Below are 14864 nucleotides of genomic sequence, written 5' to 3' on the forward strand. Positions count from 1 at the left end.
TAAGCTTGTCACATACAGTCTATGGTCACTCAGAGTAACATCCAGTTAATTTAGCTGCTGGGGAAGAAAGATCAGGGGGGAGGGGGGGGAGAGAGCTGTGGTTGATGGGCCATTAGTTGTGTAAATACACAGCTGAGAGCTGCCGTTTCATTCAGACTGTTTAAAAAACGGTAACAACAGACTATTTTTCTTAGCTGATGCATGTCAATTTAAATCAATACATACAACTATTTTTTAAATCAATAAAAACATTTTCTAAATCCATAAAAGCATTTAAATTAATATTGGGAGTCATGTCGTTACTTTGTTGAGAATGTGGCCGTGTAATAAGCGGGATAATTTGCAGCGACTTGTTCCTTATGGGGAAAATAGCACCCGTCATGCAGATCAGGATCCCTCCGCCACGCTTTGGGATCCTGATCTGCCGACGAGGCTCCATTAAAATATAAATATTTTTAGTGAATTACTGAGTTTAGGCACGTTAATAACGTTTTAATGAAGTTGAATACAGTATATTCATATGTGTCAGTGATTTCATGTCAATTCGGCAAACATAAACATAAATGATCGTGGTGAAGATGATGATTAAATTAGGATTAAAAATCGAGAGCCGGGCTGCATTTCCTCCTGTTCGTTTTTTTTCGACTAAACAACATTATTTTGTCAAATAACAACATGGTGATGTTTTGTAAATGATTACATGTCTCTTATTTAGCACAGAGTATGATATCCGTGACATATGGATTTTAACAAAGTTCCGCTGTACATCCAGCATACTGTATCTGACTTTATTTCACATGAGCTCCAGTGTGGAACCCCACTGCACCCCCTGGTGGATCAATGATCCATTGCAGCTGGCTTCATTATAATTACATTTATCTATCAAGGGGGTGGTCTCAAGTCAAACTGGAGGTTTTCCCTTGAGCGAGGGCAGATCACGTACCAATCACGGCCCTCGCGTTTCAAACTGTCTGAAATGAATCGCTACATCTGTACAAGGAGGGAGCTCCAGAGGTTTATGGGATTTGCCAACTTTTACCGTCGCTTCATCCGGAACTTCAGTAAGGTAGCTGCACCTCTCTCCAGACTCACCTCCGTCAACATCACGTTTTGTTGGACTCCGGAGGCTAACAGAGCTTTCATCAAACTCAAGTCTTTGTTCACCTCAGCTCCCATCCTTATTCAGCCAGACACAGAGAAGCAGTTTGTTGTGGAGGTGGACGCGTCTGACACTGGAGTAGGAGCAGTTTTGTCTCAGACGGCTGGTCCTGATAACATCCTCCATACCTGTGCTTTTTTTTCACGTCGCCTCTCTCCTGCGGAGCGCAATTATGAATTTGGTAACAGGGAGCTTCTGGCTGTTAAGTTGGCACTAGAGGAGTGAAGACACTGGCTCGAAGGCAGCCTTTCCTGGTCTGGACGGACCACAAAAATCTCTCCTACATCCAGTCTGCAAAGCGACTGAACTCCCGACAGGCCAGGTGGGCTCTGTTCTTCTGTCGCTTCGACTTTTGCCTCACCTTCCGCCCTGGCTCCAGGAATGTAAAGCCCGATGCTCTGTCTAGGCTATACTCTCCTGACTCTCCCGAGCCTCCAGATGCTTCAATCCTTCCCAAGAGTTGTGTAGTAGGCACCCTCTCTTGGGAGATTAATAACACCATCCTGGAGGCATTGAGAGAGCAACCAGACCCAGGCAATGGTCCTCCGAACCGTCGGTTTGTTCCTGATGCTGCCCGCTCCAAGGTTCTACAGTGGGTCCACAATTCCCGGTTCTCAATCCATCCCGGAGTAAACCGCACTCTTTCTTTCCTTAAGAGACATTTCTGGTGGCCAACGATCAACAGGCACACTCTGGAGTACGTTTCTGCCTTTCCCACGTGTGCTAGGAGCAAGTCCTCCCACCAGTCTCCTGCAGGGTTTCTCCAGCCCCTACCTATCCCTAGTCGTCCCTGGTCACACATCGCACTGGATTTTGTTACCGGCCTGTCCCCCTCCCAGGGCAACACCACAATCCTCACTGTAGTAGACCGGTTTTCCAAGTCGGCTCACTTCATTGCCCTTCCAAAACTCCCGTCAGCCCTGGAGACCTCCCAACCCCTCACAGAACATTTTTTCCGGTAACATGGTATCCCTTCCGACATTGTCTCAGACCGTGGTCCCCAGTTCACCTCTCGAGTTTGGAAGGAGTTTTGTCAATGCCTGGGAGCCTCAGTCCGCCTGACTTCTGGATATCACCCCCAATCAAACGGGCAAACAGAACGAACAAATCAGGACCTGGAGTCAGCTCTCCGCTGCATCACCGACCGAAACCCCTCTACTTGGAGCTCTCATCTCTCCTGGGTTGAGTACTCCCACAACTCACTCACCTGCTCCGCTACTGGTCTCTCCCCCTTTGAGGCTTCATTAGGGTACCAGCCGCCCCTGTTCCCCGAAGAGGAGCGAGACTTAGCAGTTCCCTCAGTCCAGCAGCATGTGTGTCGCTGTCAGAAGATCTGGAGAGATACACGATCTGCCCTTCTCCAGACTTCTGCACGGAACCAGCGATCAGCCAACCGTCACAGAAAGGCAGCTCCCCCATACGTCCCAGGCCAGTCAGTCTGGTTGTCCTCCCGCAACATTCCTCTCATCTCTGAGTCCAAGAAGCTTTCCCCTCTATTCATTGGTCCTTTTCCCATCCTAAGGATCATTAACCCTTCCGCAGTCCGGTTGAAGCTTCCCAGAGCTCTGAGAATTCACCCCACTTTCCACGTGTCTCAGATTAAGCCGTTTCACACCAGTGAATTGAGCCCTCCGGCCTTACCCCCTCCTCCCGCCCGTATTATCGACAATCACCCTGCTTATACGGTGCACCGTCTTTTGGACGTCAGACGTCGGGGCAGGGCCGGGCTGAACGATCTATCGTTTTAGACCGAAAATCGCGATCTCAGACAACACGATTTTGGGATCGTCAAAGCTGCGGTTTTTCTTGGTGCATAATAATAATAATTTCGTCAATAATTTCACATGAATGCCCAAGGCTCTGTGCCAGCTACCAATCAGAAAGCTGCAGCCTGCGCGTGACCAGATGACGTGTTCTCCACCCCAATCAGTGTGTAGCTCGTCATTAAATGTCAAGCATGGCAGAAGCGGGAGCAGAAGCGGAGCCGACTAAATTAATACCAAAAAGAAACAGCACGTCGGTCATTTGGCAGTATTTTGGATTTGAGGATGATGATGAACACCAGAAACAGGTGATGTGCCAAACATGTCGTGTAAAAGTGGCTACATCGGCTGGCAATACCACCAATTTACATCGCCACTTGAGAGTTCACCACCTGAACTTGTATGAGCAGTGCATGGCGAAAAAGAACCGTGAAACATCAAGCAGCAGCCATACTTCGGCAAGTCAGCCAACAATAACATCATCGTTCGCCAGTGTGACGCCTTATGAAAAAACTAGCCGAAGACACAAGGAGATTACCGCTGCCGTAACGACTTACATATCGAAGGACATGGTGTCTGTAAACACAGTGACCAAAGACGCATTTAAAAGTTTGCTACGCACAATGGATAAGAGGTATGTTCTGCCCTCCCGCACATACTTCAATCAAGTTGCCATCCCACAGCTCTACACAGAATGTAAGGCTAAAGTTCTAAATGATCTGGAAAACACAGAGTTTTATGCGTCAACTACTGATCTGTGGTCAAGCAGAACGACCGAGCCCTACATGAGTTTGACCGTGCATTTCGTCAACGCCAACTTCGAGTTGTGTAGCCGCTGCCTGCAGACAGCATACTTCCCCACTGACCATACAGGGGAGAATATTGCCATGGGGCTGAAGGAGTGCTTGGCCAACTGGGGTCTAAAAGAAGAGGCCCAGACGTGCATAACAACAGACAACGCTACAAATATGATCAAAGCAATGGAACTTAACCAATGGACCAGACTGCAGTGCTTCGGACACAAGCTGCATCTTGCAATTGGTAAGTACAAGAATGTGTGTTCGTGCGAGTGTGTATGTTTACAAAGTTACTACAAGTGTGAGAGTTCGTATTATCCTCGCAGAGGCCCTAGTCTCTGCTATATTACTCTGCCCTCAAACACAGTTGGGAGGGGGGAGGGACGAAGCGCCGAGAGGTTTGTTGTCAAGCTGTAGTTAGCTGACCAACTGTTAGCGCAATGCTACTTTAACATACTGTTTATCCTAGTGAGAAAAATGAACCCTTTCATGGGTAAACTTTAAAACCTCCCAATACTGCTTGCTTCTGTTTAATTGCGGATTGCCGAGAGATGCAAAGGCGGTCTCCCCTATTTTTGAAGCCCTTACTAATGGGTCAATGACGTTTTTGTAGTAGCAGATGTCAGGGTGGTGCAACCACAGCTGATGCCACTATATTACGAATTAAATGATTTTTTGTTTTTTAGTGGAATATCTAAAAAGCATATTCCTTGCTTGTACATTAATTACCAATTACAAATTAATTTATGGGCAATAACTTACTGTGGTAGTACCACCTGACGTCTGCTGCTAAAAAAAACGTAATTGAACTTAATACAAGATGACAACAGATGTAATCAATATGTTATGAATTCTGTGTTATGAGCTATCCTTATGGCTTTTCATACTGTAATACATGTAATGTTTTCCACCAGAAAATGCTGTCAAAGATGATCAAAGAATCAAACGGGCCACAGGACTTTGCAAGCAGCTGGTTGCGGTCTTCACTCACAGCTGGAAGAAGAAGAGGGCATTCAAACAGGCACAGCAAGACTTAAACCTACCTCAACAGTCACTGGTCACTGAATGTCCGACACGATGGGGCTCCCGGCAGAAAATGATTGGGAGGGTGTTGGAGCAGAGCAAGGCACTGTGCCAGGTTCTGTCTGAAGACAGGAAGACGCGGCACCTGATCCCCACTTGGCAAGACATAGATGTACTTGAATCTGTAAACAATGCCCTCGGTCCTCTTCAGGAGTTCACAGACGCCCTCTCAGGTGAGGACTACGTAAGCGTGTCATACCTGAAGCCAGTGCTCCATCTCCTCAGAACAGCAACGCTTGCTGAAACTGACCAGGACACGAATCTCACCAAGGAGATCAAATCAAGAGCTCTCCACTACATTGAAGAGAAATACAGCGACCCAGTGACACAGGAGCTCTTGGACATCACATCCTTCCTTGATCCAAGATTCAAGACAAGCTACATAAGCGAAGAGAATGTCCCATACATCAAAGACAGAGTGAAGATGGAAATGGAACAGGTGGCACAAAAGGTAAGCTGTCCTTTTTCTTTGTTGTTTCAAAATAAAACAAAAAGTTAACTTTTAGTTTTTTTTAACTATACTCTACTGACATTTTAAACTTTTAGACAAAATGCCTCGTTGGTCTTAATCACAACTGATAGCAAAACATTGATGCCTCTTATTACTGTGTGTTGTAGGAGCAGAGGGCTTGTGTCACAACCCATACCATGCCCCTGAGTGCAGAAGAAGAACCACCATCCACCTCTACAAAACGAAAGCGGTCACTGGGCAGCTTTTTTAAGACCAAGGTGGTCCCTGCTTCCTCTACTGTGCAGTTGGAGGATACCATTAAAGCAGAACTGGACAACTACCTCATAACTCCTACCATTGATGGAGAGCAAGATCCACTGGCCTGGTGGAGAGTGCACAATGTCAACTTCCCATGGCTTAGCAAGTTGGCTCGTAAGTACCTTTGCATACCAGCAACGAGTGCACCATCAGAGAGACTGTTCAGTGCCAGTGGCAATATTGTCACATGTCAGCGTGCATGTCTGAAGCCAGCAAAGGTTGACATGTTGGTTTTCTTGGCCAAAAATCTCTGAAGGGATGAAGGGGAAGATTTATTGATTTTTGTTGTTGTTCTTCTGCACTTTGCCCTGAAATCTCTTATCGGCACCTTACCCTGACATGTCTTTGTTCCATTAAAAAAGATGTTCACTCTTTTTTACTTATCTTTTGTATACAGACTAGATGTAAAATAATTTAACCAGTTTGACATCTTTTCTTGATGAGGAAAATGTAGGGTAATTTAAACTTTTTAAATTATTATGATTATTATTATTATTTATTTTTACTACCTTTACATTTCACTTCCTCTTGCCACTTTATTTGAAGAAGAAGCACAGGTTTCTGAATACACGGGTTGAATATCTGTAACTGCTGCTGATGTTGATGTTCATAAGCTAGCTCCTTTGAGCCATTTTGCACTACTTTTAAGGGGGGGTACTGTGAGGATTTGCGGTACCTCCTTCTCCTTTTTTCTGTTTGTCTGTCTTCCTGGCTGGGCGTGGTTGACCTAATTTCCGTTTTCCATCAACTCACCTCCGCTCCTGTTTCTCATCATCACTGATTACCACCACTCACCTGCTGCTGCTTAAAACCCCGGTTCGATCATCAGACTTCGCCAGTTCTTCGTATACTCACAGTGGTAAACTCCAGTTCCGGCTGACTAGATATTCTAGTACTTTTGTATACTCTTCCTGTTGGATTTTTTCGTATGCTAATCCTATTTTGATTTTGCCTGTTCCAGAAACTCCACATTCCATTCCGTCCTGCCTGCCACGTCCAGCCCAACCTCCGTCTCAGCCCTGCTCCACGTTCTCCCCACTCTGTTCAGAGTTTGCTTGGTACCCTGCCTGGTTTTTGTGGACTTATTAAATCCAGTCTTTTTGACAATTCACCTAAGTCTCCGTCCCAGTGTTCTTGCATAGCGGGTTCTAGTTTGTGTATCTTTACGAGGAGCTTAACACCCTCCATCTGACAGGAGGGAGCCTCGTTGAGCTGCGAGTGTGGCTACAGACGAAGTTCACTCCATCACGGAGGGGTAGGGTCGAGGGAGTGGTTTGGGATTGGGCCTTCATACACACAAGACTAATCACAGGACAAGACACAGCTGGCGAAGGGAGGTAAACAATATGAGACAATCAGGCACAGGAGGGAAAACACAGGAAGTAATTGAGAAAATAGCCACAATAAAACAAACGCCTACACCAAAACAAAGATCATGACTTCCAGAGGCACATAGGACAACAAACTGCTGCTTTTGCAGGCTATGTAAAGTATCACTATGATTAACTGTAAAACAGAATAACTAAATAAAAATAATAATTATTATAGGTTTTACCTGTGATATGTACTGCCTATAATTATAATAATAATAATAATAATAACTTTAATTTATATAGCGCTTTTCATCAACCCAAGGTCGCTTAACAAAGAAACATAAAAGGACAAGACATAAAACAAGGGGCAGAAATGGAAGTGTTACATTGCAGGGGGGGAAGAGTGAGTTAATGTTGGAAGGCTTTGTTGAACAGATGAGTTTTCAGGGTTGATTTGAAGATGTTCAGAGAAGGGGCGTTACGGATTTCAGCTGGGAGGGAGTTCCAGAGGGTGGGGGCAGCGACACTGAAGGCACGGTCCCCGAAGGTGCGGAGGCGTGAATGGGGAATGGAGAGCAGGCCGGAGTCTGAGGATCGAAGGGTGCGGGACGGAATGTATGGGTGGGTGGAGGAGATCTGTGAGGTACTGAGGCGAGAGGGCATGGAGGGATTTGTAGGTGACGAGGAGCAGTTTGTAGGTGGTGCGGGACTTGACCGGGAGCCAGTGGAGGTTGAAGAGAATGTGGGTGATGTGCTGCCAGGGCTTGGTGTGTGTGAGAACCCTGGCTCTGGATGTACTGGAGCCTGTCCAGGGTTTTGCTGGGAACCCCGGACAGGAGTCCGTTGCAATAGTCCAGGCGGGAGGTAATGAAGCAGTGAATGAGCTTCTCTATAACAGAGTCGGAGAGTGATGCCCGGAGTCTGGATATGTTTCTGAGGTGGAAGAAGGCTGATTTTGATACTGACTTGATGTGGTTCGGAAATGAAAGGGTTGAATCCAATACAAGGCCGAGGTTGCGGACCTGAGGGCAGTGTTCGAATTACCCATTTGCTTTCGGGGGAGCCCTATTTTTCAGTGCACATCCTGCAACTAAATATATCACACGCACGCTCTGTTGACGGGTGCAGCAGCACGGATTCGATCAATTGCTATAAAATCACTCTGCTACTACTACAGACGGTGTCACTACGCCGGAGGCTGTGGCCGTTGTTGAAACCTCTTCAGGCTCCGCATCGGCAGGCCTCTCCCTCGGTGTGGAGCTGTGTGTGGAAACCCTGACATGTGTGTATATATATATATATATATATATATATATATATATATATATACACTGTATGTACTGCCTATGTATCATTATAAAGGAAGACAATTATGAAATGACATTTAACTTTGATTAAAAACCGTCATTTAAGACAAAACAGAATTAACAATTAAAAGCTTCAATATAATTGGACAACTATTATAAATAACAGAATAAAAGTTACAATACAATGCCAGAAATAAAAAGAACATTTGTTTTAATAAAAGAAAAAGGCAAAAAGGAATGTCTTGAGTCTTCCTCTTAGGCCCCACGGACCCGGTTCCGGGGCCGAAATCGCTTCATTTTCAGGAAACAACGTCTAAGGAACCTTAATATTTAATAAAATATGAATATTTTATATCCATATAACGGGAAAAAACTAAATTTCACTGATCTTTTTCATTTTTTTTTTTTTTAAAACCACACAATGCTAACAGTGAGCCTCTGAATTAGCCCCGAGCGAAAAAGGCTAACCTATTACTGCACCGAAAATCACTCCTAGCTCCCTTATTGCTTATCCTAGCTGCACATCCAACACATCGTTTATGATCGTAAAGACACAGAATCTAACGGTGCCCACCTCAACACTGAAAGGTACAAACTTGCGACGTTATCAACAAAAACGTACATCAAAACAAGTGGCGCTAGGTAGACCACAACGATAACATGGCTTACCTTTGTCTTTGTCTGGTCTAAACTGGTCTTCAATGGCATTAAAATGATAACAACGATGATGTAGTTAATCCATAGATTAATATCCAATGTGGCCCTTTGAAATGTTCTGATAATCTATAAGCAATAAAACTGCAATTCCGTTTAAAAAAAGTAGAGCAGGCCATTCCTAGGCTCTGTAATTTCATTGAATGCGCCAAGACGCTTCGATTCTATTGGCTCTAAGATCAGAAAGAGATGTCACATGTCAAAATCGAAGAAGGGGGGCCAGAGATATGGAAAATCCACCCAAATGGCCCCAGAAGAGGTTTTTTTTGCTAAATCTGTCTAAAAAGGTCAAATATCACTTGTTTTACATCAATCTTGATACAGGGTATTATATGTTGTACTTTGGATTCCTAAAGCTTTTAGTCTACTAGCCCATCATCCAAGGTTAGTTTTCACTATGAGTACAAAATATCTTTTGGACGGACACTATAATTTACAGTTTTTTACCATGTTCAATCTGAATTTTCTTTAAAATAAAAAACATCTATATTGATTCTGACTTTTCTACATCCAACTCACAGGTTTATCATTACTTTGAGAAAAAAGATTATTAATTTAACACTTTTAGAAGGGAAGATATGGTCATTTGTTCTGGGAATGTCATTTTCCAGCCTGAAACCTGAAAAACAGGCTTGGGGCTGAAAGAAGTAAGAGTTGAGCCTGTTCCTAAATAAAATCTGCACGCTGCTTCTCCATTCTAAATGTTGGATCTGGGGTCTCTGATCTACTTTCTAGGTGCAAGTCAAGCAGCAGCTGTCTGATCAAAGTTGTAGTGAGTCCTATAAAAGACACTGATACAGAATTTGAGTCTAAGCACATCTGTCCCAGATGGGCGGAAAGTTCTGGATGATTCATAATGTAAGGGAAGATCAGAAATTGTTTTTTGATCCTTAATCATTTCGTGACATTTTTAAATCAATTATCTGACAGACCTCCGAAATGGAGTAACGTGATCCATTTTCTAGGTGTAAGTCAAGGTCTCGAGCAGCTGCAGCTGCAGGATCAATTTTTTAGGGAGACCTGTTACAGGAGTTGGGTCTACTGAAGATAAATGAATGGCCAAGTTCTTTTCCCAAATCCTGCAGGGACATAAGTCCTTTAGTCCTCAAAAAATATTCTTCAGGTGATAGCAGGCTGACTTTGTAGTTGTGTTAATGTGGCTGTTGAAGTTCAGGTCTAAGTCTGTGATTACACATGGAGTTCTGTCTTGGTTTGTGTTTTAAAATGCTGACTTAACTGTTCCTCCCTGGCTCCAATAATCCTCAGTTTATTTTTTGTCTAATTATAATCCATTCTGACAAATTAAACTGATTATATGCATTTAGTGCTAGTATTGTATAGTCTCTTGGTAATATGGGTATGTAAATGCGTCTCCTTAATTATGGCAATTTATTTTGTTGTTCCATAATCTGAGGCATGTACAGAGGTGGGAGAAGTACTCAGATCTTGTACTAGTAAAAGTAGAAGTACCAGAGAGTAGAAATACTCCGTTACAAGTAAAAGTCCTGCATTCAAAATGTTACTCAAGTAAAAGTCCTAAAGTATTAACATCAAAATAAACTTGAAGTACCAAAAGTAAAAGTACTTATTATGCAAATTGCTCAATTTCAGAATAATATATATTATATGTTTAGATTATAATTATTGATGAATTTATGTGTTTATCACAGCTAGTAAAGGTGCAGCTAGTTTTAATGACTTGGTATGCTGCAGGGTAGCTTGTGAATTTACTCCAGGTGGAACTAAAGTCTGATTTACGTGTTGATTATATTTCACATCTTTAATCCAAATCTGTAAAGTAACTAAAGGCACTAAATAAATGTAGAGGAGCAAAAGTACACTATTACATTCTGAATTAAAATGGAGAAGAAGTAAAAAGTGGCATACAATGGACATATTCAAGTAAAGTACAAGTATCTAAAAATGTTACATACATACAGTACTTTAGTAAATGTACTTAGTTACTTGCTATCTCTGGGCATGAATATGTTAAACAGATGTTTACTCGTGTTTGCCATGTGTGATTTTAGGTAAACACTCATTTGAAATACTGAGGTAGAGCAGATAGTGGATTTGGTAAAGCACTACATCAACACTAACAATGGTTTGTACTTTAACCCACATTACTTTGCTGTCAGTCAACAAACTTTTGTATTTGTTTTAAAGTGTGCCTTGGGGTAAAAAGTTATCTTGGGTAATCTTCTTCTGCAAAAGGCATTTGCATTTCAAGACACTGTGCTCATTCCTCTAGATTTCTCGTAACACTTAAACAATCCATTATTATCTGCCTCTACACCTTGTTTCCTGATAGCCTTTCTGTTAACACCAGTTTCTATTTGCTATTCTAATTTATTTATCACTGTTACGGATAAGAGAAGCTCTGCATCATGTTTGATAAAGTGGGATGAAGGAAAGCAACATTAAAGCCCCAGGGGAGAAAAATTATGCCAGTCAAGATGTTCTGGTATGATGCAGCTGCTCACATTAGTATTCATACCGACATATGTTACATGTAACATGGCTATTCATACAAATGTGTTAAAACAAATAACCATTTTGTAAAATCCTAATAAGTGTAATGTACAAATAAGGCAATCAGTTGTACCTAGACAACACAATATAATTGTACGAGGGAAGTTTAACCGAACAGACTTAAAACATTTTTACCTACATTTTACAAGTTTATCCTCACACCCACAGGAAACAAAACACTGGACCATGTCTACAAAAACAAGCTACAAAGGCCTCCACCACCCCCACTTTGGACACATTTTTCTGCTTCTCCTGCCAACTTACTCTACCATGGGTTGAATCATTGGAAGAAAAATAAAAACAGGAAAAGCATAAACAGCTCTATACAGGACAGTTTGGGTACACAGACTGGCCCATGTTCAGAGATGCTGGCACCCGGGAGAAATACACCAAACTAAAAGAACATGTATTATTAGTAACCTCAGGCATCAACCAATGTGTTGATTGAGGATGAAGTGAGAACAATGGCAATACAAATTATTCTCCTAAAAAAGCCTGGATGAATTGAAAGCCAAGAAAGTTGCCTTTCAGTCATGTGACATAAGAGAGCCATGATAGCTGATTAAAACCGCTTTGTTTATTTTACCTGATAATAGTAATATTATACTCAAAATTAGCAACTTGGGGATTCGGAACTCAGAAAGGCCAAAACCTAACAATATGAGACTACTTTTCAAAATCAAAGAAAACATTAATGAATTAGAGCATCATAGAAGGAGGCCAACAAGTCCTCAAACTCATACGACCAAATATATCGTTTGTTCAAGCACTTAATACGTCCTGCTCCCGTTGAATACAAACGTTACAGATGGTCGTTTATTCACAAATAACCCTCTCTGTAACAATCGACCTATTTGGTCGTTTTTTGTAGGAGGACAGGCTGAAGGAGGCGTGTGGTGCAGTGGGTTGTGTGTTGGTGTTGAGATCAGGGGGCCACAGGTTCAAACCCCACTGCAGTCAGCATGTCTGTGTGTCCCTGGGCAAGACACTTCACCCCAAATTGCTCCTGTGGGGATTGCCCACAGTATTGATTATGTAAATCGCTTTGGATAAAAGCGTCTAACAAGTGACATGTAATGTAATAGAAAAATGGAACCAGGAGAGCACTAAATATTTTTTGAGAAGGGAATTATGTTTCTCCTTCAGTGTTGTGGCTTGCAACAATAGGGTTGGAAATTGAATTAGGGCTGTAGTTCCTTTTAAAACGACATAGCAAGCAGGCTTAGAAACTTTGATCTGTTGTTCTATCTAAAGTTTATCTTTTACCTCCTTTTCTCCATTTCAGTAATAAGCAAGAAAATAACAGCGAAGCGATAGTTCAAGGTTCAAGGCTTTTATTAGTCATAAAGTGCAGTTATGACGATGGAAATCTTAGGTCACATTTAGCACATGTATTGTTTTTTTTTTGTTTTTTTTAGATACATAAAGTTTAAAAAGAACCACTCTAGTAAAAAAGGCTCAGCAAAGGCTGCAATATTTGGTTACATGTGTATACATGTTGTGTATGTAGCCTGGAGGCTGTGGCTCTCTTTTATTGTTCAATCCTGTCTTATATAATGACCATAAAGCTGAACCTTGAGGGATCAGACTCCTGGTTCTATTTCCACTCCATTTTTTCCTCTTTTCCTGCAAGGTCTAGCTTCACATGAAGCACCTCAGTCAGTTCAGCCTCAGACACTCGGGAAGTTATGCAATGAGCTGCTGGCCTTATCTTTTATATTCATCTCCCTGTGTCAATTTATAACCATTTCTCAATTATATTTGAGTAAAAAATGGACCATTAAGTCAAGCTTGCACAATTTAGCAAAAACTGTCTTTTTCTTCAATAATAGACAAAACTAATCTGGTGGAGTGATCTGAAGCAATAATTCCATTGATGATCCACTGATGAACAAACCACTTTTTAGAGTCTAAGAGAGTGCAGTTCAGCTCTAGAAATTGTGTAGCCAAAGCCATTGCCTTCATTACTAAAAAGTATCATTGTTCTGTTGAAGTAATAATTGATTACTGTTACATGGTGAAAAACAATCGTGTTAAAGTAAGTATTCTTCTGACACCATCAGCTGCTTTGAAATGTCCTTCTGGACTGGAAGGAGGCTAACCCTGATTTGCATGTAGCCCGAGGAGAACTCACAGGTGTTACTAATAACATTAACAATGGCTCTGTGGTATTAAAGTGTCTACGTAAGTCATTACAGTGTGAAGGTGAGCCAGCATGAACAACACCAAGAGCCAGAAACTGAAGCGGTCCACTGGAATTTCTTTTTCAATATTTAAACCTGTACTTTTCCTACTCAAAATGTCTTTAAAAGGAAAGGAACATGTCTTCCTACAAGGTTAGTAGAAATAAAAGTGAGATGGCTGGGCGGCCTCATTTGGCTTTGATAGTTTAGGTTTTATTTCAAGGGTAAAAGGTTGACGGGAAGTCCCAAATTACTCCATTCTGTCACTGACCTAAAGATGCCTACGAGAGCAATTTGAGGTTAAGTATCTTGCCCAAGGACACTTCAACATGTTGACTACAGGTGATGGGATCATACTGCTGACTCTCTGATTGGAAGAGATTTACCCCCTGTGATAAAGTCTCAATGCTGACTCCAGATATACTTCCTCTGCATGCTTTTATTGTTACTGCAAGGGATTGAGAAAGGAACTGATTTTCTTATGCTGTTACATGAATACTAAGGAAATACCTCATTATAAACACTTTTACCCAAACAATCTACATGCTGGGTGGGTAAAAAACATTGTTAAATGTAATCAAAACATCAGTTGTATGTTCATGTGCTACATCCCTTTACTTTATGTCCCATGCCGTGCTCCTGCTATTCAGTCGGTGCCTCCGTGCCTATCGTGATACCTCATACATTCCAACAATGAAAAGTAAATAGGTTTGTTAACAACCAACTTTACCTTATACATTATGTATCATGTTTTTCGAGGCTACAATTGACAATGAACTTTTATTTACGCCCCTAGCTGCAGAGCTCCAGCATATTATAGTAAAGTGATTGCTTGTGAGGAGGCTGTAGTTGCCTGAAATGTCTGAATACTCTGATACATTATTCCTGTCTGTAGCAGCTTTGGGATTCTGTTTGGGACACAGGAAACCAAAACATTGCAGCAAGGAAGTGCAGCTTGTTAAACATCATAAGGCAAACTACCTGGCTAAGCTTTAGCGCAGCAGCTCACTTAATTAATATTTTTAGGTTTGTTATTCGCATCCTGCAGCACCTAAGTGGGTTGGGATGAGGGAGGTTGTTCAACACAAGTCCCGGGTGATTCTGAGTGCAGCTACTCAGCTGTCTTGAGATTTTAGTTCTGGGATTGCCAAACTTGTCAGCACTGCAAGTGAGACTAAGAGAGCACTTCACAAACAGAGGTAAATCTGATGGCGCCCGATACAAGCTGTGTTTTTGTTCTTTAT

General features: G+C 42.1%; 1 protein-coding gene across 1 annotated transcript; it reads left to right on the forward strand.

The window, feature by feature from the left end:
• Positions 1 to 3943: 3943 nt before the first annotated feature.
• On the forward strand, positions 3944 to 6682 carry LOC307045390 (E3 SUMO-protein ligase ZBED1-like). The gene is made up of 3 exons (XM_079691030.1): positions 3944 to 5253; positions 5421 to 6430; positions 6533 to 6682. The coding sequence occupies exons 1-2, from the start codon at positions 4816 to 4818 to the stop codon at positions 5823 to 5825; spliced, it is 843 nt and encodes a 280-aa protein (XP_079547156.1). The 5' UTR covers positions 3944 to 4815; the 3' UTR covers positions 5826 to 6430; positions 6533 to 6682.
• Positions 6683 to 14864: the final 8182 nt, after the last annotated feature.

Source organism: Notothenia rossii (assembly GCF_949606895.1).
Source record: "Notothenia rossii genome assembly, chromosome: 6".
In the NCBI taxonomy this organism is placed as follows: domain Eukaryota; kingdom Metazoa; phylum Chordata; class Actinopteri; order Perciformes; family Nototheniidae; genus Notothenia; species Notothenia rossii.